Genomic DNA, 26,988 nt, shown 5'->3' with positions numbered 1-26,988 from the left:
CTGTTTTAATTAATCAAAACTATTCTTAAAGATAAGTGGTAAATAATCTAGTTTCAATTGCCAAATATGGTAAAAAATATAATTATTTCCATTAATTTTAATAATTTATAACACTTTAGTCTGGGCTACGCTTAACACTGCATTTGCATTGTCCATGAAGAAAATAATACAAGGAAAGATATTTCTTAGAAGAACAGTTTTGAAGCCTTTAGCACATGAATTTCTGGCATGCAAATGCCTGCCTCTAATTGTAAATAAATTGTGTATATTTGAAAACGTTTATCCATTTGGAAACACTTTGTTGATTAGTTCCAAATATACATATCATGAAGAAAATGCTCTGTATTTCTACACATATATTTTAGCATTTCAGAACTTCTGAACATGACTCTCTCATACAATTAATCCCAAATTAGATTTTATTATATTTTAAAATCTGAGTAAGAGAGTGTTCTGTTTAGAAATGTTTTCTTTGCATACATCATCAGCTCAACATTTATTCCACGTTTTTACTTCTATCATGATCAATCTATTGTTAATTCATTAACTTAACAAACGTTATCTGAAGCAAACATTTAGAGAGACAATGTGCCAGACACATATATTTTCATAACGTTCATTATAATTTTTAAAATAAGTTGCTTCGTTTCTATTCTGATCCGTGTTTTCATTTAGTCTTTATCTGAATATTATAGTATCACTCAAATTTTACTTATTTTAAACTCCAACTTTCATGTTATATATTAATTATAAACATTTATTTAAAACTAAAACTTAATCAGGAATCAAAATATTTAAAATATATTGATAATTCAACTAAAAGAAAATATTTAATCATCAAAAATAATAGATGAAAAATGGCTACAACACAAAAAAAATTAGCATTGAAATAATCAGCCAAACTAAGTCTAGTCTTTTGTGCCTCTGAGTTGAGTCCAGAACATTTGTATAGGTTTTAGGGAAAGATTCAGATATATTCCTTCTGTGCTTTTAATTTGCGAATTCAAATAACCAGTCTATATTTTCTTGGATATTTTTAGCATACCTTTTATATAAAAGCAGAACAATTCTTTCTCTTTCTGGCTTATATACGTCATACATGTTGCCTTATTTTCTGATGTACTAGAATTGAAGAGAAGGAAGATATGCAGTAATGAACTAAGGAGAGATGATAACGTTCTTAAAACAACTCCAAATTAAAAGCGCCTAAATGTGATAAGACATCATAGTGAAGCCGTAAACAACCTAGAGCCTGCTCCAAAGAGGGACGGAGGGAAATCAGAGTGGCTTTCACAAACTTTTTCCAATTTACTCCAGTGGAAACCCTGAAACACTGGAAACCAGCCAATGTAATGCCATTTTTTGCGTGTGTTTTGTTTTAAAAGAAAGGCTATAGGGACACACCAGGAAATTACAGGCTGGTTAGTTTTGATTCAGTTGTGGTTAAAATCTTCAGAAACCATTTTAAGAAATCAAACAGAGGAAGAGCAGGAACTCAATTCAGAGGGACCCATGTGGTTTCAGGAAAGAAATAACTTGCCTCACTAACTGGATGGAATTCTTTGAGGCTGGATTATCAAAATGAGAATATTACCAATGACACTGTTGGATCTAAGGAGCTACAAAATCCAACAATTCAGGGTAAATAATAAATGACTCCCTGGCTGGCTTATCTATAAAGTAGAATAGTGCTTTCCTAATTGGGATGCTTTTAATTAATGAAAACTTTTTACAGACTTCAGGAAAAATGAAAAGAAACACACATATTTAAAATGGAGTAGTATTTTTAAATAGAAACAACTACAGTTGCAGCAGCTAATAATAATAATTAGCTACCATTATTGACTGGCACTATACTAACCTCTTTACACATGTTATATCATTTAATCTTTTAAATGACTTTATGAGGAGCAGAGTATTATTCCCAAATTGCAGATGGGGAAACTGAGGGTATGAAAAGGTAAGTAACTTGCCCAAGGCCAAGTAAGTACTCAGTGTTAGAGCTGGGATTCAAATCCAAAGCTGTCAGACTCTAAAGACCATGTTCTTAACCACTGTACAGAGCCCTCCCACATGTGTCTCCATAATTTTACACAGTGGTCCTCTTGGGTCACAATCAGTAGAGTGCCTGCTCAGGGATGTTTCCCTGTAGGAGCGATGGCTTTGCTCAGAGACCTACCAATAGCCCTCTGGTCCCACTAATTCCATTGCATACAATATCCTGAGGTTAAATGTGGCAACAGGTCAAGGAAAGGATCAAAGCTCACCAAAAACAAAGGCCACTCAACTAACCAACCACCAAGTCCCAGGGGAATCCTGACTTCATTTCCAGTCCTGCTCCCCTCCACACAAATGACCTGATCTCCGGGGGGATCTCCTAGAACTAGACTTCTTAAGATTATTTCAAGCATCTTCACCCCTTCTCTCTGCCCTTCTGGATGGTGAGGTAGGATAACATTGGCTAATTGAGTGCTTAAGTCTCTGAATCACATAGGCTACTGCAGGAGACAGACATCAGATAGACATCAGATCCACCTGCCTCCCTGCCACACACAGACATGGCCATACTCTGATTCTGTGAATTAGGAATTGCACCCCGAAGATGGCAGTGTGTCAGCCCAGGGTGTTCTGCAGCATTCTGACGAGTGCATCATTTGGTCAAGCGAACCCAGTGCATTCCTAGGCTTCCGCAACCAGCAGCTCTCTAGAGAAGTAAGCTCCTACCTCAACCCCAGGCAGTACATTTTCCATTTGATGGGAGAGCAGTGAGGAGAGCAGGGGGAAAAGAATAAATATAAAATGTAGGAAAGGAAAAACAAACCATTCGTAGTGCCTTAATCCTATTTCAATTAATGTTAACATTTTGGTACATTTCCTTTCTGTTTCATTCTGTAGATTTATTTCTTTACATAGCTATAAGCATGGTAAAAAAATTTTAATCCAGCTTTTTTTCAGTTAAAATCTATTGTAATTTTTACTTATTACCACAGCATCCACATCTGTCATTGTTATTAGTTACGTGATATTCTATTGACAACGATACTTTTATTAACCATTCCTCTATTGTTGAACATTTAGTTCATAATAAACAATGTTATGATGAACACTTTTATTTTGGAATTTCCTTGGCATAGGTTTATAGAAATAGAAATGGATTAATTTGGCCCCAGAATGTTCCCATAATCTTGTATTTCCAAAGTGAAAAAAAAAAAAGACACCACCCCCGCCTCCCAGCCAAATGAACGTGGAAATCACTGTGCGTTATATACAACTGTTGGAGATTTAACAGCATGTTAACTTATTAAAGATGGAAGAGTCTCATAAAAAGGAATCTAATATTGTTTAATCTACTGTCTCTCAAACTTATTTGACATGAAACATTTCTCTCAGCCCATCTATTGTCCTCTTATCATCTGTAACCAGCAGAATAGATTGTTTATGAGATCGAGTGATATCTTGAAAGAGCTAGTCAAGCACTCAGAAGACAGACATAGTTTCTCATAAACCACATAATAGTGGAGTGATTTAGTCACTGAACCTCCATGAGCATGTTTTCTTATCTATATCCTTATTAATATTATTATGGGAATCTTATGATAGATCATACATGAAACACAAAGTTATACACAAATATGTAGATGTGTTATTAACCATAAGGTTAAGATGAAGTATAGCTATTTACCATCAGTTCCACTGACTTTTACCATTTACTTCCCTTTCATTGCAAGGAATAATGGAATAAATACCTGTCCAGGTATTTCAAAGTATTTGAATTTTGACATCAAGAAGTCACTTAGGGGCCACCCCCACAGCCTAGTGGTTAAGTTCAGCATGCTCCACTTTGGTGTCCTGGGTTCAGTTGCTGGGTGCAGACCTATGCTATTTGTTGGTGGCCATGTTGTGGCAGTGACCCACAGTAGAGAAAGATTGGCACAGATGTTAGCTTGGGGCAAATCTTCCTCAAGCAAGAAGAGGAAGATTGGCAACAGATGTTAGCTCAGGGTGAATCTTCCTCAGGAAAAAAAAAAGAAGCCATTTAGTCATAGAATATAGTGTAAAATATTTTCAAGTATCAAATAACTAGGTTGCCTGTTACAGAGAGGAGAATTTTGTGTTTTTCCCTTTAGAAAGTGAAAGTAACAAGATTAAGAATTCTAGATAGGTGTCACCTGATATTCAACTGAGTATGCGAAATGTTAATACTGTTTTTGGTTGTTGCTATGACAAAAGCCTTCCACTGCTATGTAGCTTAACTGGTTAAGAAGTCTCTGTGCCTACCCAAGGCCATCTCACAGTGAGAGGCATCCAGATGCTTTTTGAACACACTGCATTTTAAGGAAAATGTACTCTAAAACAAACTTGACTCTCCCTTCATATGCTAGGGCATGTGTGCTCCCCAAACATAGTGGAGAGAGGGGCCTTTTGGACACACCTCTCCTAAATTTTTGTCTTGAATTGTCCAGAGTTCCCTCTGTTCTTTAAGTTGTGAGCAGATGACCATAGAATGGGAACATGCATGCTATGTTATCCAGAAACAAGAAAGGCCAAAGAAAAGGTCAGCGTGAACAAATTTTAGTTTATGATTTAGGAGGGGGTCACTTTTGCTGAATGCTCAGCTAACCTGGCTGACTCCCTGCCACCAAATCCCAAGACATAAACCCGTAGGTGGGAGGGGGCCTACTCAGAATATGGGAGAATAGAGGAAAAAGGAAAAAGATAGGAGGTGATTTTCCTATGATTGGGGCTTGATTGAAAAGGGTGTTTTGCCTTTGGACCAAAGTAGAATTGTAGGGGCCAAGTAGCCAATCACCGTCCAGAACCAGAGAGGCAAAGGAACCGTCCTGGCTCAGCTCAAGTATGGAGGGTGGGAGGAGTGAGGAGCAGCCTGAGTAGAGGAGAGGAGCGGGTAGACTGCCATTGGAGCCAGCCATAGGAGAGTAGAAAGGCCGAGAAGGGCAAGGAACATGATCAGAAATCCACCGAGGACTTCTCTGCCTAGATCTGGCACCCGGAGGACCCAGATGCTTCTATTCACTTCTGTTCTCTACCATGTAGTTTCTCTGCACCAGGAAAGTGCATCACAGTTACTCTACCTGGGAAATTCGTTATATATTAATACTTCTTGAAATCTTACCACTTGAAGATACATCATTGTTAAATGGAAAATGCAAAGCACTAAGTTATATAGAGAGAACAATAACAATTATGTAAAAATGATGCAGAAACATAATCTGAAAGAATGCATTAAATATCTTCTCTCATCTTCTCTAGGTGTAGAAATATGGTGATTTTTGTAAGTTCTTTATATTGTTTCCAGTTTTTCAATGATAATGATTTTTATAATTTAAAAACTTATTTAAACAAGTGAATCAGGATTTATAAGTATTTTAAAAATACTTTTGTGAAAGTGAGGGAGGTAGATATCGATAATTTCAGTGTTAATGGAAATTAGTTTAAAAGATGCTTTTCTCTAATCTGTCAAGTTTGACCTTACGAAGGAAATGCAAAGGGAAAAAGAGAGAGAAAGAAGAGGGCACTGAGCGGAAAGAGTAGCTGAAGGAGAGAGGCACTAAACAGAAGAGCACCAGCAAGGATTATTCAGCCCCTAGAAAGACAGAGAAGAGGGAGGGCAGACAGGCTGGAAAAGAAGGTGCAAGAGCGTCAAAGACTGAGACTAGCGGCAGAACCATAGAAATAAAATGAGTTTAAGGTGTGAGATCAAACCACCTTGTGTCTTTACCACAGCTGTTTGTCTGAGGGCAAATCGTGTGTCTTAATTTATACTATGGAAATAAAATTACCCAACTTGCAGGTTGCTTTGCAAGAACGAATTAAAGATGATGAATATGTCTGGAAAGCACGTATCTCACTATATCACTAAGTCTCTGCTACTAGAATTTGCGGCTTATTTTGAACTTTTGATTGTGATCAGCCCTCCCCTCTAGTATCCCATGAAACATCACAGAAGAAAGGGCTCAGGGAGTTCCTGACTTTATATAACTCCAGCCTTGCTAAAGAGGCTCCAGAGGAATGAGAGCTACATGGCTGCACAGGCTCTCATACCCGACCTGGGAGAACCTGCAGGGGTAGCGGGCCCTTTTACTGTTCTACCAGGAAAAGAAAAAAATGTTTTCTTAAATTGCCACTGTACTCAGCAATGTTTTTTGTAATGATGGAATAAATGAATGAATATGTAAATGAATAAATGTTTATTCTTCCGGAAAACTTTAAAATAATTTAACCTGGGGCCAGCCTGGTGGCATAGTGGTTAAGTTTGCACACTCTGCTTCGGCAGCCTGGGGTTTGCAGGTTTGGGTCCTGGGCACGGACCTAGCACCACTCGTTAAGCCACACTGTGATGACATCTCACATAAAAAAATAGAGGGAGGTTGGCACAGATGTTAGCTCAGTGACAATCTTCCTCACCAAAAAAAAAAAAAAAAAAAAAAGATTACAGGAAAATACACCGACTGTTAAAAAAAGAAAAGGAATAATTTAACCTGAAACAGTTTCTTCTTCTCAGTTCCAAAGATCATCCTGAGATTTTACTTAAAATTGCAGTTGTGGAAGTTTCTGTCGGATTTTGATGGCAGAGTTGGGACTTCTCTGTGGCCAGCATAGCTGTCCACCAAGTTGCTGTGCAGGAGTGTTTCAGTTTAGTGCATTTGCTGTGATCCAAGTTGTGGCTGTTAGAGGGCCTGCATGAGTCTGGCTGGTGCCTCTGAGCTAATTAGACTCACAGGCACCGATTTGTGCTCTAGTTTCATTTTAAATTAACAATCTCAAAATTTCCAATAAGCTCTCAACACTGGCAGAGAGTTCTACCATATTTCTTCAATAAGCGTGAGCCTCCACTTTCTGAGATGATTCACATTATCTTCTCTATCCAAAACCTTCTACTTTGTACCTGCCCATTCTCAGTTGATAACTTAGGCTCATCTTTTGCTTGAAAAAACTGAAGCGTTCCCTCAACACCATCAAGACCTCTCTCTTTCTTGCATCCACACCCAGCCACCCGTCCCCTCCTTGCTGCTCTTGTTAAATTGAGAAATTGTTTTTCCTCCTATCAAGGTCCAGTTATTGACACATTCTCTTGATCTTATCCCATCTTGCATCCTCAAGGACGTTAGTCTCTCCCGTATCTTCAATGTCTCCCTCTCTACTGGATCATTCCATCAGCCTGCAAACACAACATCTCCTGACTTGACAAACCTGCATAGCTTGACCTCATCCTCCCCTTCCGCCCACTTATCCATTGTACAACTTGGAGCCCTGGTTCCCCTTCACAACCAAACTTCTCAAAACATTTGTCCACCTAAGCAGTCACCGTATTGTTACTGCCTCCCTGTTTGCTGCCTCCAAGCATACTGCTCTCATTAATGTCACCTATAATTGCCAATACTTGTCTTTTTGCCTTCTTCGGTCCCTCGGTTCTCTGGCTTTCCACTGTATATTTTTTCCTACCTTTTTAGTCACTTCTCTATCTCCTTTGCTGACATCTCCTCCCATATCCAGTCGGTAAGTTTTGGAGTTTCCGGCATGATCCAAGGCTCAATTCTGATATTTTTCAAAACTCTTACCCAAAGGGATCTCATCTCTTCCCATTCGTATATAATTAACCACTATGTAAGTGTTACCTACACCTGAATTTGTAACTCTAGCCAAATCTCCCTTCTCAGAAGAGAACGTGTTTATTCAACTGCCTCCCTGAGATCTCAGGGGTGTCTCAGATTTAACAGGATCACTCTGAGTAGTCTGCCCACCTAAGTAAAAACCATTTCTCGGCCCAACTTCTCTGTCTCTATAAGTGGCACCATCAACTACCCTGTTGCTCAAACTAAATCCAGGGCATTATCTTTGTTGTTGCCTCCTTAATCACTCCTCATCTCTAATCTTTCGACCTCTGTAATTTCAGTATCCAAAATAGGTCTCAAATCCATCTGCAGACAGTCCTCCACTGACGATGATTCAGCTTAACAATGTTTTGACTTTACAATTGTGTGAAAGCAATATGCAATCAGTAAAAATCAAATTTTGAATTTGGGTCTTTTCCTAGGCCAGCAATGTGCAGTATGATGCTCTCTTGTGAGGCTGGGCAGCGGCAGCAAGTCCTCAGCTCCCCACCAGCCACGCGATCATGAGGGTAAACAACTGATACACTTATGACCATTCTACACCCCTACAACCATTCTGTTTTTCACTTTCAGTGCTGTATTCAATAAATTACTAGAGATATTCAACACCTTATTGTAAAATAGGCTTTGTGTTAGATGATTTTACCCAATCGTGGGCTGATGTAATTGTTCTGAGCGCAATTAAGGTAGGCTAGACTAAGCTATGATGTTCAGGAGGTTGGGTGTATTATATGCATTGTTGGTTTAATGATATTTTCAATTTACGGTGGGTTTATCTGGATGTGACCCATCACAAGTTGAGGAAGATCTGTACTTTTCTCCACTCTGCCAACACCTTAATCTGAGTCACTATTAAGTTTTATCTGGACCATTGCTAGAGATTCCCAGCTGGTCTACTGGTTTCCTATCTTGCAAAATCATAGTACTCTTCTGCTTAAAACCTTTATGGTCTTCCCATTGCATTTTTAATAAAATCTAAACTTGTCAACCCCACCTCCAAAGCCCTGGACCACCTGGCCCATGCCATACCTCCCCACCTCATCTTGGGCCCCTCTCTCCCTTGCCCACTATCCTGCCATACTCACCTCCTTTCAGTTCCTTGACCATACCTGTCTCCTTTATGACTCAGGGCCTTCACGCGCACACTTCATTCTTTCCCTGCTTCTCACATGGATGACGACTCGTTTCTCAGGTCTTCACTCAAATCACCTCCACAGAGAGGTCTTCCATCACCAACTGACTAGACAGGTCTCCTCAATTGTGTGTCTATTGCTACATGGGGTTTTATCCTTCATAGCGTTCATGAAAATTTGTAGTTATATTTTTGTCTATTTATGTGCTTTTTTTCTCTTTCTTCCCTAGTTGGCTAGATGCTTAAGGGGACAAAGCCCAGTCCTATTTTATGCACCAATTTATATCTGATGCAGAAAGAAATACTGGGGTTTTTCAGTCCTCTGTACCTTGCCTGTGCACTCCTTCCTGTCTCCGCCCAAAGCTATTCGTGACATCTGCAGCCTCCGCTGATGTTTCCCTGTGCTGCTGAGGAGCAGGTGCTGGGGCAGCAGTTTCCCCACCACTAGAGCCGCAGGGGTTAGCATGCATGGAGAATCCACGTGCACCTCTCACACTTCCTCTGGGTTCTCTGAGCCCTCAACATCCAGAAGCCCCATGAAGTAAGAAAACACTCCTCTCCCCTTCTGTGTTACATCCCGTTAGCTGGGTGCCAAAGCAACCCTCCTTGTCTCTAATGTCTTAGAACAGAGGTTTTCAAATGTAATTTCATGACCTCAGGAAAATACAGAGCCCCCGATGTTGCCACAATAATTTGTTTAGTTATTTTTGTTTCCCATTTTGATGAGAATGGAAAAAATAAATAATACAAGCATTTGCTGGATCTTCTGTATGGCCACCTTATAATACAATACTAACACATCATTTCAATGAACACAGCCTATTTGTATTATAAACACATGAGTCAAAAGCATAATTCCATTGTGAAATAATGCGCAAAGCTTTAGGCAATTGTTTGAAAAAAAATCTTGGGAAAATTGAGTCTTTACATGGTTTATGGCAATCTAAGCATGCTCCAGAGTACTGTGTAAAGAATTAGCATTGCCAACTGATGTTATGTGTTGATCCTTTCTTTGAATGTATCAAATAGCAACCATTGATTGTGTCTATACATTTTTAAGTAGCATTATAATTTGTTAGTGCTAGATTCCCGAAAGAATCTTTTAAAGTTTAAAAATAGTCAGTACACTACTAAAACCATGAAAAACTTTATCAAGAAGATTTTAGAGAAAACTGCACTTTCTGTTTTCCTTTTTATTTAAAATTTTTGTTTTGTTTTATTAACAACCCCACCTTTCTCTAAGACTCAGACAGAGACTTCTCAGGGTTGGGCTACTCCATAAACCTAAGTTCCTGCTGTCACAATGTCCTCAGAATCCTCCACTTGCCCTGCCCCCTGATGACTGAGGTAGTTTATTAGGCCACACTTGGCTCTTCTTCAGGATGAGTTCCCTTCCAAAGACTGTTTGTGTGAACAGTCTCCTAGCATCCACCCCTCCAGGCCTCATGCACTGATGTGCGTTATCACAACAGGGTCAACCTGAGACCTCTACTATCCTGGCCTGGAGAATGAATAAATGAGTACATGGGTGACTGAATGAAATAAGGAATTAATTCACCTGACAATAGAAAGGCCATTGCTTTCTCCCTGTATGATTTGGAGAAAAAGTATTCTCTCTTTCCAGGTGACAGAAGACAAATTTAAGACTGAAAAGGATAAAGGGAAAGCGAAATCTCCCAAGGAAAAGAAGCCCTCAGGTACCAAGGTTGTCAAAGGAAAGGGAAAGGATCAGCCTGAGGCAAACACAACAGTGAAAAAGGCCACTCAGTTAAAACAGAGGGGAGAAGAAGACGACGCCAAACGTTACATTGGTCAGTAAGATGCTCCTTGCCGTAGCTACCTTTCACTTCTTGCCTTATGATCTGCAAAGTAACTTGAGAAATCATTCCACCAACTATGCTGAGTCTTCCCCAGCCTTTTCACTCTTTATAAAACCGTAAATCACGCACTACCCGTGACACCCTAATAGAAAAATGTTTTTATTTGCAATTCATTTGTTTTCAACAAATGTTTAGTTAGTGTCTTGCTATAGGCGCATTTACATAGAGGAAATGAAGGATGAAATAATGAACTTACTGCCTTGGTGGGAACATTTTTAAAAAGGCAGAGTAAAAAGTGGTTATCGTCATGAGTGGAATACAGTGGTAATAATATCAGACTGCTTAATTTGGGACTCATGCAGAGCACATAGCTTCCAGACCTCAACTTCTCTCACTATTAGTTTGTCTTAGATGGAGTAAGTAGAATTTTCTTTCATTTTATATTATGATATAAAAGTGATTCAACTCAGGCAGCTATGAGTAATTCGTTGCCTTCCCATGAACCCAAATGGAGCTGTCTGTTATTGTTTGCAACGTATTTAAATGAGATAGCAGGCCTTCACTTCCTTTACTAGTTTGACTCTCCTAGTATATTTCTGCTGTGAATGCACTAGACTTGGAAGCAATGATATTATGGATGCCATGGGCAAGATCAATACTGATGTGCTTAGTGATAGAAGAAAAATCATTACTTGAAAATTAAGTTTGTGCATCTATTGCATTATTTTTAAATTGATCTTAATGGACTATTGTGGGATGTAAGTTTTTGTGTACCATCTATTCTCAATAGTTGTTACATAAACCATACTCAGCCTTCACACTTATTGACATAAATACACAGAATAGTTTAGTAGGGAGCATGTCCATATTCAATATTTCCCTCTCCTGTAAACACCTTAACTTATAAAATACCACAAAGCTGCAGCTACTCGTAATTCAGGAGTAAAGCCAGATGTTGCTCAAAAGAGATTAGAACCAAAAAAAATTATAGCCTAAACTTTTTTTCAACAAAATCCCTAGAACACATTTTCCATGACCACAGGCCCTGTGTATGTTTGTCCTCCTATTACGCCTATGTCTCATTTGCAAAAGTGATTTAATATTTTGTAAAATGGCCACAGCCTTCTCTCTGCAAGGGCAATAATGAAAACCAGTCAACATGACTGCATTCCAGCCAACTGGACTGTTTTTGGCAAGCCAGAGGACTTGTAAACGCATGCATAATGTATATAGCCATTGAACAGGCTGTGTGCAACCTCTTCTCTTTTAAAATGACGGCTGCTCTCCTTTATGGTATTTTGAACAGATGATGAGCCAGATGATGGTGCCCAACATTACATTATAGTTGTGGGCTTCAACGATCCTCAGCTATTAGCGATTATGACTGAGCTTGGCATTCCCATAAGCAGCGTGATTAAAATATCTTCAGAGAATTATGAACCTCTGCAGGCGCACCTGGCAGCAGTTAGCCAGCAGCAGGAAGTTTCTCTTCAGCCAGAAGGTATGCAGTCTGCTTCACAACTTACTGAATCCTTCAGTATTACCCAGCATCCTTAAAGTACAAATACAGCGTTCTGTCCAAAACATAGTCATACAATACGTACATTATTAAATCCTTTCAAGACTTTGATTTGCTATTTAGTCTGCTTGCACCGGCCAGGTGTTGTAAATTTTGCAAATTAAAATCATACTCTGTATTTATATCCCTGTGTAGCCACAGAGAAGATAGACTGCGGGTCAGAAGACTTGGTTATCCACCTACATTTCTCAGGAATATTTGATCTATAGCTTTTACCCAAAGCATGGCTGCATGGATCAACTGTAGATAATCTGTTGTTCCAGAAGCTACAGTCACCAAATGGTCCAAGGGAGGTTATAGCCTTGGGTGCTTGCTCTGCTTTGCTACTTGCTTATTGTGATAAATCAGAGAGGACATTTTGTCTTCTGAGCCTTAGACTGGGACGTGGTGGGATGAAGTCCCAACCACACTACCTTTCAGCCATTTGGAACCTCCAGGTCTTCATCGAAAGGAATTGTGCTAGACAACATCTGTGGGAAGAGACCAAAAAGCCACTGTACACTTTAGGTAGTAGAACTGGGATTCAGTTTAAGCCTGTGTGACCTAGAATCTCTTTCTGCCACATGCTGGTGCTTTTATTGTTATTTATTAATAATATCATTTCACAGTGTTTGGAACCTACACAACCACATCCCAATTTCCTTAACACTACATTTTTAAAATTGCTGTTAGAAATTAGAAATCACTACCACTGATAATAATAATAGCTGCCATTTATTGGGCACATGCCTTGGAACTAGGCTCAATGCTGAGGGCTTTAAGTGCACTGATTCATGTAGTTTCCACAACCCTTGGAAGTATGTTTTGTTATTTCAGTTTTACCAAAAAGAACTCTCATCCTCAAGGCAGTCATTAAGTAAAAGAGTTGAGATTCAAACCCAGCTACTCCTGACTATCTCAAAGGATAGTTATACATTAATAATTTATTATTGAAGCCAGTGAGAAAATGCTGCGTAAGCTCCAACCATAGTCTCTCTATAAAAAAAATTTAATATATAAAAATAAAATTATGGAAAAATAGACTTTACAATAAAATTTTGAGATCTTAGTAACAAAACCTATTTATTTCAGGCAAATATTCAAGTGTAACTTTACAGAAAACTATTATTTTGCAGTCACAGCACAAATGCCCAGAGAAGCCTATAGCTATTTTAATGTGACCAAAAGATAACTGAAGCATAAATCGTTGATCCAGTTTGTTTTTAGCCATGTGGGAAGGAGAACTGGATCAAATGCATTTATAACCAGTTAAGCAGCAAACAGACATTAAAATGATCAAAAAATGATTTGGCAGAAAAACTGCTCCACATGCAATCTAAGAGTGATGGAAATATTGAATATACATATAAATGTGTGACCTTATCATAATCTTTCTGGTCCTCAACTATAAAATGAAAGAGTAGAAAGCTCATATTTCGTATCAATTTCAGAAGTAAAATCCTCTGATTTGATAATTGTATAGTCTAGATCCAAAAACTTCTCAAAATTATATTTCTTTATTTGCATTTTCTGGTTCTATACTGTATTGCAATACATAAGACTCGCCAAGTATCCTTAAAAGTAGGAAGAAATCCAACACTCTCATTTTGTAATATAAACATATTGCTCTTATTAGATATAGAAGCTGAAAAATTGAAGAATGAGAATACCATAAAAGAACTTGAAATTTTCTGGAAGTACTTGGAACCAATCCTGAATAATGAGAAACCTGAAACAAATCTCTTTGATGTTGCTCGTCTTGAATACATGGTCAAGGAAGATGGCTTTCCTTCTGACTGGTCAGACAGTGGGATGATGGTTAGTATATGCATAGTGAGAGTAAGTATATGCATTAGTGAGAGTGAGCGGTTTGAACACGTGACACTGTGGTTCCATTTACCCCATTCATTCATTCCACAGATATTTATTGGTCACTGACTACAGACAAGGCTTTGTGCTAAACTCTTTATCTTCAAGACAACAATGACATTGAATGCCCAGTAATGGTTATAGCCTAATTCTTTAGCTTTTGTGTGTGAATTAATGACAAAGAATAAGATGTAGATAAAGATAAACAATGATATTTCTTTTATTTGGTGACATATGGCTTTGTTTCATACATTCATGTTTTGTTTAGTAATGTTCTAGGCAGTAGAGTCTTAAGATATAATATATTAATTGTGGAAACAGTAAATTTTGTAGCTGGTGGAATTATTTTGTCTTTTTGAAATGTGTATATATCAGTTCGAAACATTGTTCTTCTAGGCCTCTGCTTTTATTGCCCAAATCGCATTTTTAATATATTTGGCCAAAGAAGTCTATCCTAACAAGATGGCTTGACCCCAGCCCAGCAATTAACAGGCATTTCCTAAGGGCATTTATTGGCTGCCATTGAGGAGTTCCTGCCATTGAGGAGCTTGCAGACAGGCAAGACCAAACCCATGGAAAAGAGAAGCAGAGTTCAAGAGGCCATATATCTAGGTGCTCAGTTATGTGAAACACACTCTCCGTTTCCTATTAATTCAGAAAAAGAAGAAATGGGATGCTTTTAAAAGTATCAAATGCTAGATACATGAAGATGTATTTAGAAAGAAGGTTGAGTGACTACTTATCACACTCTGTGTTGGGAAAGATATCCAGGCATCCTTGTTACAAAAAACCTCTCAGATCTCTTTCTGGTTGACTCCCTGTCCCAACAAACAGGGCCCCGGGAGTGTTGATCCTCACAGAGCAATATATTTCGGCATCAAGGGAGCTGAACGAACTGAAAGCAGAGTACTGGGGAGGGACCACCTCAAGTGAGTTCTCTGAAGGGAGCTGGGCAAAGCAGGGTAGAGGAGGTGGATGGGTGTCTGTGCACAGTTCCTGTGGGTAGCTGCCAAAAAAATGAACTGACTATCTAAGAGGAGATTAGATCAAAGCCTGGAACAGGCTTTCTGAGCCAAAGGGTAGGCTGCCCACGGCCATTGGGTGGAGCCTGGACATTTCTCACTATGAGAGACCCTGATTCAATCACCTTGAGATGGACGTGCACTTGGTGAAGTAAGTGAAAACACTGAGGAGGGAGGCCCAGATTTGACTTGAAGGATGGGCAAGATTTGAATAAGTAACCATGGATAGATGAGTCTGAGTTATAAAGACTGTCAATATAAGGCCTTAGATGTCACTAGATAGAAACAGAACTTTAAGTGTGATACTTTGCCAATAGTAAGAATAAATATCAGCCTTGTCCTGTAAATAGGAAATGAAGCTGAACACAGAAAAGCTGTAGATAAATATGGAGCTTGTTCTAGGCAAAACTGGCTACTCCAGACTCCCTTTGCTTTGCCTCTTCCTGCCTCTTCATCTAGATAGCTTTATCTTGCCTGCTTTATCTTTTACTCTCTTGTTTCCTAAACCTAAGCTCCAAAAAGAATCCACTGCCATCTGTCCTTGACTGCTTCGAGTTAAATTGGGTCAATATGTTTCCCCATCCCAGGGATACTGGCATTCCAAGTAATATAGTACAGTCATGTGTTGCTGAACGACAGGGATAGGTTCTGAGAAATGCGTCCTTAGGTGATTTTGTCATTGTGCAAACATCATAGAGGGTACTTACACAAACCTAGATGGTATAGCCTACTACACACCTGGCTATGTGGTACTAATCTTATGGGACCACTGTTGTATTTGTGACCCGTCACTGACCAAAACGTCATGTGACACATAACTGTACTATGAATATTTTATCCTGTTTTATTGGAATTCTAGATTATGCCCCCAAAATATGAGATATGTTTGGGGAAAAGGCGATTTCCCTGGGATCCTGAAAATCCCACCTCAAAGCCAGCCTTCTACTGTTTCTCTTCAATAGATGAACTTTTCCCCCAAACATAAAATCCATGTCACATCCACAAATTTGTGTTTTGGAGAAACAGTCCTCCTCTCATTTGGGCCAAGTTCTAGCTGCATACCCTGTAAAGAACTTGTATACATCTTTGGTTCAATAGGGCACAGGAGATTCCAGCCATACAATTCCTGAACCATAATTCAGAGGAGGCAATAAACAGAGTTTTCTAAGGCAGCCTCAAACGTAGTACCTTTTTTCTTCTGCTCTAACTAGGGCTCCCTTCTATGTGTCTTATTTACTCCCCAAGCATAGTCTGAGAAGAGCTGAAATGTATTGAGCCCGAGGTAGAGTACGTTCCACTGCATCATCAGTACATTGATGTGAACAGCAAGGCACACAGTCAGAGCTTCAGATAACCCGGCACCATTCCCAGCATCCTGTCTCCTACTCCAGTGTCCACAATTTTCCGTTCATTGGAAGATTTTAATCACTCCATTTTTAAAGCAAGTGAATGTGGCTATATTTTACTTTTTTAAAATGTAGAGTGGAAGAATTTAAATGGCAAAGTACAAAAAATTTGTTTTATGTTAAAAATGTGATCAGCTTGGTTGACATCCTAATTATGGTAGAATATTCTTGACTTCAGAACTAGAAAATGTCTAGGGTGTCTAGTTGGGCTGAAGGTAACTGTCAGGAATGAAAACATTCAGCTGCCTAAGGAGCCATTTAGGGCTGTGCTTCCCAGTGGACACATTGAGCTCCTATCAATCAATTTGCAAATATTTATTGCACGTCTTCATGCCAGGGCTGTGGTCTGGGTCCAACTGAAGACGTCTTTTAGAGCCCAAGTGTGCCTCTACAAGGTACAGTTTGTGAGCGAATGACCCAGCATTGAAGATGATGAGGAAAGAGAGCCTTAAAAACACTTCAGTAACAGAGTTGGGTTCCGGAAGAAAAGGCCATTGGATTTAATATGGAAGACAGGTTCATTTTAAATTTAGGATCACGTTAGAAATGTAAAAGTAATAAATCTACATCTAGTAGAAATAGACTAAATACATGGTGCAGATACATGATGTTATATTCTCAGCTCTATCTATAAGCTGGTAATGGCCTCCTATTCAAGGCAGGAGCCAGCCAAGGAGTCTTCTTCCTCTCTGGAAGCAGGAAAGCATTAATACCTTTTGCTGCAAACAAGCAGACTGTATTTCTGCTGAACCAGGGTAACGAAAGCTTTGCAGCAAATAAATGCCCATCAAGAAGTGCTAACTGCTCATGGAAGACATTTGCAACATCTCAAGCTAAGACCTTGGTTGCTGAAAAAATTTTCTGGCTTTTAGCATGTGATTTGCTGTTTGATCTAAAAATGAATTAACTAGTTAAGCTAAGGGACCACTGGGCAGAAGTTTTACTGTATTTCTTATAAATACAAACGAAAACCAAAAATATGTTTCTATGCCAGAATTTGGGCAAAGAATACCAGGTTGAAGCTTAACTGAAGAATGCTCAGCCTTTGAGTGGGCACAGGAAGCCCAGATTGACAGCTGTGCTATGAAGATGGGTCGAGCTAGGCGCTTCCCTGGACTCCTGCCACACTGTGATTCACTGCCCCCCTCCCCCCCCCCCCCCCCCACCAAGAAGCTATCTCACTCTACCTTACCTCTTCAACTCAGACATAGCATGAGCCTATTTAGTCCTTCTTTGCTTGCAGGCAGACAGACCCAGTGATAAGTGCTTTTCCACTTCTGGAAATGAAAGCCCAGGTAATAGGAGATATCTGATCTAGAACTTGCTTTCCAGCTCATAAAACTTGTGGGTATTACAGAAGTAGTAGTTATCAGGATTTCTTAGGCTTTTTTCCCTAAAGGAAGCACAGGTAACAGGAAAGAAGAGAGACAAGGAGGAAAGGAAGAATACTGATTGCACATATACTGCGGCATACTTGAGCAGGGATTTCCACCGTGCTTCTTGCACAGCCGAGCAAGTAATCATCCATAGCTTGTCTTGGGCTGAGGATATCACAATTACCTACCTAATGTGTGTTGTTCAGAAACTAGGACATCAGAATACGGCTGTACTGCTAAAACTAATGAATAGAGTGTTTTTCACTTAGTTCAAGTATTAATTAGACTCTAATAATACTGGGCAGCCATAAGGCCCTCCCAAGGGAACAGTCTGCAGTGTAGTGAAGAAGAAGGGCAAGAAATGTGCGGTCCCCATGGCTGGGATTCAGTGAGTGGGGGCAAGGCTTCCCTGGAAAAAGTGAAAGTTTTAGCTGTTAAGAGAGATACAAACCATATGTCCGATTCCAACAATATGATACTACTAACTAATTTAATTCTCTCACCTGTAGCTGGAATTTGGCACTGATATTTTTGAAAATATTGCCTGTTTGATGTACGACAGCCTGGATTGGAAAAGGCAGCACCGGCACTATTTAGAAAGCATGCAGCTTATTAATGTCCCACAAGTGGTTAACGAGAAGCCTATCTTAGAAGCTGTAGCCATTGCTGAGGTAGGCACGTGCTTCAGTCTCTTTAATGGGCTGAATGATTAACTGAACAGCTTAATTTTCATGTTCACAAAACATATGAAGAAAAAATGGCATAAATTCTTGTAGCAAGGTACCACTTCCTGCTGGGATTTAATGGGTGAGGGTGGGAACGAGGAAAGGCCCCCAGGCCTAGCATTAAAGGGCACCTATGTGGTGGAGGCTTTACGAAGCTTCCCGACTACCTGCCACATTCAGAGCTGATAACGGAACTCACTTTTCAGCCTATGATGCAATAAATAACATCTCGAACAAGGAAGGCTATTGATAAATTCATCACAATGTTTATTTAGCACCTACCATGTGCTAGCACTGAGCAAGGTACTGGCAATATATTAATGAACAAGGCTCAGCCCCTGTCCTCCTCATTGAGATTAACTTTTAAAGGGGATGGCAGTCAAGTCAACAGTGGTTTCAACATAGCATGATGAGTGCTAGGAGAACAGTCAGCTCAGATTGTAGTAGAAGCAGTAAAACATGGCGCCTAACCTGATCTGGAGAGGATCAGCCTGGGTAGGTGCTGTGGTGAAGGCTGAATGTGAATTCCCTAGGGGAAAGCCTGCTGGGGGAAAAGGGACACAGGGATATTCTCAAGAAAGGGGCAAAGACATGCAAAGATATGGAGGTCAAAGGAAAGAAGTGTTACAGCACCAGCGAGGACCATGGGGTAGGTCAGTGCTCCCAGCCAGTACATGCAAAGTAGAGAACAGCAACATGAACTAGAGCTGGAGAGGCGGGAGCAAGAATGTCCTTTGGTGCTGAGTTAAAGAGTTGGGTTTTATCCTGAAGGCGATGCGGAACCATTGAATGATTCCAAGAGGGAGAATGGTGTGATTCTGAGTCACTCAAGGAGGAAAAACTTTTTGGCTCTCAGTAGCTCATCTCCCCATCCTTTTCCTGGCAATTCATCAGTGGGCTCTGTTAGGAAAATCTTAAAAAGTGTCCACACCCATTAACTTCTTTCCTTCCTCAGACAAACCCTTTTATTTGTGGTGTGAACATAATCATACAATCTCAGCATCATGTCAGATCCCTTCACACCAACGTGTGGTGAAAGCATCTCTCAGTTGAATATCTCAGTTGTTTCTTTTTAATTATTCTTCTTTTAGGCTCCACAAGCTGCTGCTCCAACCCCTGGGAAGAAGAAAGCACAAAATGAAGAACGGCAAGCCCCAACATCAGGCATGTATGAAACCCATCGCTGGAGGATCAACACCAGGAGCTGGTGCTCTAAGGAATAATGACTGTCTTTGATATTGCTTGCAGATATGCCTCCACCTACCCATCTTATATTTATTCGTTCATGGTCATAGTTTGAATTTATGGATGAAATTTTGATAGAAGAAATGGAGAACACGTTCTTAATCGAACAATGATATTTTGTATATTTTGCAGTGCCTTTTGTCATCACAACTGAAGCAGACATGAGATATTACAATGATTTGCTGAATCCGATTCCAGAAGAATTCATTTCTGTGCCCCTGATACTGCACTGTATGCTGGAACAGGTAGGCAGATACATTCTGAGGACTTTTTCCCAAATGAGTAAGCTTGAGTCAGTCACTTCATCTCTCTCTGCTTCCGTATTTTTTAAACTATTTTAAAATTACACTTGCAATGCCTGAATGCATTCTCCTTTACAACGATTAGAATATTTTAGATAAAACCCACGTTTGCTTTGATCCTCAGCTTCAATCCCGTTTCTTTTGCTATGTGCTGGAACAGTTTATGTAACATTCCCTCAGGTTTGGGTAGATGTGTCTTTAAAACTCTGTGTCTTGTGTTGTTTTCATGGAAGACAAAGAGGAGACAAACAGGTGGATGGGGTGGTTAATGGTCTTTAACTATCTTTAAAATTTCTTTTATACTTGTAGATTTAATCAGATTTTTCTATTTTTGAATCCAATTCTAGTCATTATTCTTTATATAAATATATCTACTTTATTTGCATTTTCAGTATCATATAAAGTTCTTTATTCATTTATGTGCATTTTTAAATTTTCTCTTTGTCTATGTTCCTTTTCTACTACTGATGTTATTTATTTGTGCCATCTCTTTTCTTGATCATAGATGTTGATGGTATATCTATTGTATTGGTCTTTTCAAAGAACCATCATTTTGTTTCACTGATCAACTCCTTTTTACTTTTCATTTTATTAATTTCTTCATTTATCTTTATTATTTCCTTCTTTCTACTTTCCTTGGATTTATTTTGCATTTCATTTTAATTGAAAGCTTACTTCATTTATTTTCAGTCCTTTTTGCTTTACTTAAGGCTATATATTTCCTTTTGAGTATTTCTTTGGCTGTGCCCTGATGCTTTCAATGTATTCAGATCTAAATCTTTTGTTTTAATTTCCACTGTTTATTGTCAATTTCTAATTTTATTGCGTTATGGTCAGTAAATATGGGCAAACAGTAAACATGCATGTCAAAAATGTTTTTCAATTTCCTGGGCTTCCTGTGTGACCTAGTGTACATGGTCAATTCTTGTGTGTGTGAAAAGAGTTTGTTATTAATTAACTCATTTAATTCTTAGAACAACTCTATGAGGAATTATTTTTATTCCCTATTTTAAAGATAAGAAAACTGAGACATGAAAAGGTTAAGTAACTTTTCCAAGTAGTAAGTGGAAGAAAATGCTTTTGAGCCTGGTCAATCTGAGTGGAAAAGTATTTTGATGGTATTGTTCCATTGTCGTCTTCTTTCTAATGTTGCTAATGAGAAGTCTGATGTCAATCTGCTACTTTTTCCGTTGTAGGTAATCTATTTTTCCTTTCTGGCAACTTTTAGAGTTTTCTCTTTATAATTGGTAACACAAGGCTATGTCTCAGTATGGCTTTATTTGTTTTATTATTGTCATTAATGGTCTCAGGATTATAATCTTGTTTCTGATCACATTCTGAGTAAAATCAAAATTCTGTATACTGGTCCATAAAGACTAAAAATATGGTTCTGGGCTGTATCTATCATCTCATCTCCTACCCCCCACCTGACACACACACCACACACGCACACACACACACTTATTAGTCATCATCTAAATAGGCCTTCTGGTTTTTCCTCAAATATGCTACCTCAATTCTACTACAACTTCTCTTCCTAGAGAGTTTTGCTCTTACATGTCTGCCTGGTGGATCCTCCTTGTCATTCAGTCCCCAGTGGAAGTGGTATTCCTTTGATAGGCTTTCTCTGACCACCTGATCTAAAGAAGGCCCATAACAACACAGAGCGCTCTCTACCACGTCACCTTGTTTTATTTTCTTAGTAACAACTGCTCTTTTAAAAGTGTATTTATTTGCTTTGTGCTTCACCTTCCTTCTCTCACTGGAATGTAAGCTCCATGCAAGCAGGGACTTAATCTAGTCTTTCTCATTGCTGTATGCTCAGTGCGCAATAACCACACCTAACCCACAGTAGACATATGCATTTGTTGAACTAAATTATATCTTCAGATATCATTTCTTCTATTGATTTATCCTAATTAGTATTAGATGGATATTGGAATTTCTGGTTTTCCTCCTTGTCTTTTAAATTTTCTTTCAATTTTATCCATTTGGGAGTGCCAGGTTAATTTCCAACTAATTCATTCTTCAGTGGAGTCCAGCCTGCTACTGAAGTTTTGTTTCAGCAATAATGTTTTTAATTCATAAATTCTCTAATTTGTTTTTTAATTCTCTAATTTGTTTTTAACTGTCAATTATTGTTCTTATTTCTTGGATGTAACACATTCCTTTTTTTTTCAGAACATTTAGTTGTTTATTTTTAAGTCCTTTTCAGACTCTATCATCTCTGTTACCTCTAGTATACATTTTTATGTTTTGTTGACTGCTTTGGTTTTCTACCCAATTAGGTAAGCACACTTATATTTGCCTTTAATTACCCCAGAAGGTTTTGGAAGACCAATAGTTTCATTATATCGATAAATTTGTAAAAGCTCAAAAGCCCTATGGGGTTTGCAGTATCATCGTTTTATTTATTTCAGTCTTTCTTATTGTATTCAACTCAACTCAAAGCAGCAAACATTTATTAACCATGTACTATATTCCAGGCACCAAAGGGGACAGTTCATGAGCTCAGTGCCTGACACTTAGAAGGCACCCAATAACAGATGCATGTTGGCTGAATAAATGCTTAATAATAAGGGGATTAAAAAATTGAAACATAAGAGGAATGGGATGGGATTTTGCAGGTTGGGATGTTAGAGTTTAACATTTCAGGGATGAGATAGTTTTTGAGAAATGCTGTGGAGGGATGTGGAATACCGAGGATGATTGTGAGAGTTAAGGTGGAGAGAAAAACTGTAAATTAGGTGCTATCTTGATTATGTTTCGACTTCTTTTGTTTACCACATAAAATCGAACAAGGCATTTAATCTTTCTAGACCTCACTTTCCCCAAGTAAAGAGACTGTTACCCTTTACTGATCTCACCATCTATAGCTTTTCTATCTCAAAGAAAGAATGAGGACTTGACCTGAAGCCCTGTTCTTCCCACTCAGTAGCCTTGGGCTTGAGCCAGTCACCTAACTTCACTCAACCTAGTTACTTCCTCTGTAAAGTGGAATATGGTATCTACTCCACAATATTGCTGTAAGGCTTAAATGAGATACAGTATGTGAAGATGCCCACACACAGTACTTGGCATGTGGTAGGCACTCACTAAATATTCATTACATCCAAGTTATGTGAGCACAGTTTGGAGTGCTTTGAGAGAAAGAGCAAATCATTGAGAAAAAATTATATTATATCATTATTTTTATTTCTACCATAGTAAATTTTCTTATTTACTATTTGTATTTTGTGTTACCTATTTGTGTTATCAAAAGTATACCTACTTTAATGCATGGATTGTAAACATTTTTCCTTTTATTTTGGTAATCGCTGGTAATTACACTGCCACTTTGTGCAATTGCCATACTTTTTTGGTGGAAACTGCCTTGATTTTTCTAAAAACAGTGGATGTGCATGAATATCAGTAAAGAGCTGACCATTAAACTGATCCTCCCAACCCTTTATTTCAACAGGTTGTAGCAACTGAAGAAGACCTTGTCCCACCCAGTCTGGTGGAGCCGCCTCCCAGAGCAGATGGGTTGGACCACAGAATTGCAGCTCACATTGTATCCATCCTACCCTCTCTCTGTCTCACGGAGAAGGAGAAAAAGGTTGGATGGGCTGAGATATCAAAGAGTATGCATGCATTGCAGGGCCGGAGGGGAAAAAAAAAGAGTATGCATGCTTAGAAAAAGTATGGATTCTCTCTTTAAATCAATATTATTTCAATTTAAATAGAATCTCCAGGAAATATTTTTGTCTGAAGAAGAAAATGAAAGCAAAGCAGTGCCCAAAGGTCCTCTCCTACTGAACTATCATGACACTCTGGCCCACAAGAAGTACGCACTGAAGGTAATAGTAACCAGGTTACTCGGAGGGTATTTGATGCAAGAAAGTCCATTTGTAATTATTCAACTCAAGAAATCTTAATTAGATAGCTTTACCAATGCTAATTAAAAGTAATGTACAAAATGGATACCTGCTTGCAAAGTGAGATCTCAGAAAATGGAGATGGATAAGGGAGAAATTACGTCAGCAAAGAAAACTTGCCTAATTATGAGGTCTAATGAACCATTAAATTGATTGTCACTACATCAAATTTACATTAAAACGTTATAATTATTTGCTTTAAATATCTGCTAATATGAAAAGCTAGTGGAGGCCAGAAAAGAATCTCAGAAGGGAGAGATGAATATATATGAGACTTCGGCAGTTTGTCGCCGTGAATGAAGAATTTGTCATTTCTTTGCACCAGGAACCTCTGGCAAAGTGAGAACTAGCGTTTTTTTTTTTTTTGACCTTCAGCAAAATACCAACAGTTTGTCTTCCCCAATTACCATTGATTTCCCCTGTTCCCAAATAATGAGAACGAAAGTATCATGTTTTGCCTTCTCCATATGCATAAGGCACTTGACAGCTTACTTTAATGTCTTCTGTCATGTTGCTCTTTTTTCATCAGGACCCAAAGAATTTCGACCCAGTTCAAATTGAGCAGGAGATGCAGTCCAAGTTGCCACTGTGGGAATTCCTTGAATTCCCTCTGCCCCCGCCATGGAACAGCACTAAACGTCTAGCTACAATTCATGAGCTCATGCACTTTTGTACAAATGGTGAGTACATTGCTTTGTCTTAGCTTAAACTCATTCATTTATGGTCACATGTGCCTCTTAATGTTACACCCCTATTTGCAAAAAGTATTTTGATTAGTGAAAGACCTTTCAGAGACTGAGCTGGGTATTTTGATTGACTGCTATTTTCTTATCTTGAAAAATAATGCCGTTAGCAATAGTTTGATAGGTATGATACGTAAGCTTCTTCATTTGATGCACCAGGTTTTCTTTCTACTGTGTTTCCACAGCAAGAATAATCCCCTTCTTCCCTCTTTCTCCTCGCTCAACCCCAACCCCACCTGCCCTCAGTGACATCATTGGAGATGATGTCGTAATCCCTATCCTAGTTTAGAGGACAGATTAGAGGGCCCCCTGTCGGTGCTGTTCTGAGAGTGTGTTGATTCAAGTTAACCTCTCACAATGGGAAGGGCCGTTTTATGCTTTTTGAAGACCGTGGAAGGAGGGGTCATTAAGCGTATTTAAAATCAGCGTCTCATTGCAGAGTTCCCTGGGATTGTATGATAGAGACAATCATTTCCTAAAACAAAGACTGTGTCCACTTCAGACAGTATCACATATATTCCTACTGATAAGAAGGAATATGAAATTACATAGATAGTCTTATTTGACAAGAAAGCATTGGACCTAGAAAAGAGAAAAGCGTGTGCAGATCTTCCTTCTCATTTCATTTCTAACTCTAAGCAAATTACAAAATATTTTTATCTCGAGGTTTTTTTCATTTTAAGTAGGCTTAGTTAAAATTTTTTATACTGTCGTGCCAACACCTCATGGAAATGCGGGGTCCAGCCTCCTGGGCCTGGGTGTGTCACATTTGTCCCAACATCCCTGGGAACACCTGTCCTTTGCCTACATCCTGCCACGCTCCACTTCTCCTTCTGCCTTTTGCTGGGATTCCATCCTCTCTCCACCTCAGTTGGACACATAGCACAGGATTCTTGTTTCTGTTGCTGTCACTGAAGCTTCACACATATTCCACTTACATGTCCCTGCCAACCGCTTGTTCCTCCTGCCTCTCCTTCCTCTTTTCTCTCTCAGTACCTCATACTTAATAGGTCCAAAACCAGACTCTGGATTTTCCTGAAATTTGTCCATTCACAGTCCTCCTTATTTCAGTAAATGGCAACAATTTTCTACCAAAACCATGGAGTCATTGCTGGTTCCTGTTTTTTCCTTACTGTGCCATGACCAGTCCCACCACATCCCTCACTGCCATCCCAGCCCAGTCCACCATCACTTCTCACTTGGACTATTTCAGTAGCTTCCCAATTGGTCTACCTTTTGACCTATAGTCTTTTTGTTGCACAATAACTGGAATGGCCCTTCTGGGATAATAGTCAAATCATGTGCCTTCTCAGCTCAAAACCCTCTAGTGGTCACCCGTTCATTCGGGGTAACATCTAAACTGTTCCTTCTCAGACTTTTTCAGCTCATCGCCTACCAAGCTCTGTTGTTTCACTCCACTCTATCTTCATTGGCCTCACTGTGATTCCTTGAACATGTCAATCACACCCCTGCCTCAGGATCTTTGCACTTTCTGTTTCCCCTGCCTTCATCACTTTTCTCCCAGATGTCCATATGGCTTGCTCTCCCACTTCTTTCACATTTCTGCCTAATTGTTCACAGGGGTTTTATCTGGCTACCTTATATAAAATAGAAGCCCCTCCTCAGCCATTATTACTTTTTATCACCTCTCCTAGCTTTATTCTTCTTTTCATCTCTGATATAGTGTACACTCATCTGTTGACTGTCTGTTTCCAACCGCTGGAGTGGACACTTCATTAGATCGGGAGTTCACTGCTTTGTTCACTGCTGGGGTCCCAGCTTTTATGAGTCACTGACATCTAGTAGGTGCTCAAAAAACATTTGTGAAATAAATGAATGAGCAAACTTTCCCTAAGTCTGTAACTTTTACCTCTTCCCTGTCTCTCTTCTGAATTTCCCCATGTTTTTTCCAAAAGGAACCCTCCTGCTGCCCTCATCTCTGTTGGAGAGAAAGTGGAGGTGACCTCTGAATCATTGATCTACCACAATCATTTCATTTTTCCTCACCAAATTCCATGATTATTTGTTAATGCCTATCTCCTACCCCTCTACTTTGGAGTTCACAAATGCAAGAACCAAATCTTGTCTTTGAATCTTAGGCAGCTATGACAAGGCCTAATACATAGAAAACAAAAATGAGTGAGTGAGTGAACAGATGAATAAATGCTATAAAAGAATAAATACACAGATGCATAGAGTCCATCGAAGGCTGATAACCTTTGAAGTGCAAATTATGGAA

General features: G+C 39.1%; 1 protein-coding gene across 4 annotated transcripts in view; it reads left to right on the top strand.

Annotated features, from left to right (window-relative positions):
* Positions 1–26,988, top strand: part of SPAG17 (sperm associated antigen 17) — a 209,891-nt gene that overhangs the window by 63,495 nt on the left and 119,408 nt on the right. For 3 of the 4 annotated variants that reach the window (XM_070487137.1, XM_014847644.3, XM_070487138.1), the window contains 9 exons: positions 10,391–10,577; positions 11,893–12,087; positions 13,781–13,962; positions 18,327–18,488; positions 19,634–19,706; positions 19,920–20,032; positions 23,550–23,687; positions 23,815–23,928; positions 24,536–24,686. In XM_070487137.1, the coding sequence (XP_070343238.1) occupies positions 10,391–10,577; positions 11,893–12,087; positions 13,781–13,962; positions 18,327–18,488; positions 19,634–19,706; positions 19,920–20,032; positions 23,550–23,687; positions 23,815–23,928; positions 24,536–24,686 (1,315 nt within the window). The remainder of the gene's footprint in view (positions 1–10,390; positions 10,578–11,892; positions 12,088–13,780; positions 13,963–18,326; positions 18,489–19,633; positions 19,707–19,919; positions 20,033–23,549; positions 23,688–23,814; positions 23,929–24,535; positions 24,687–26,988) is intronic. The other variant, XM_070487139.1, reaches the window with a different exon arrangement.

Source organism: Equus asinus, chromosome 16 (genome assembly GCF_041296235.1).
Source record: "Equus asinus isolate D_3611 breed Donkey chromosome 16, EquAss-T2T_v2, whole genome shotgun sequence".
Classification (NCBI taxonomy): Eukaryota; Metazoa; Chordata; class Mammalia; order Perissodactyla; family Equidae; genus Equus; species Equus asinus.
This window is presented reverse-complemented; position numbering and strand designations above follow the sequence as displayed.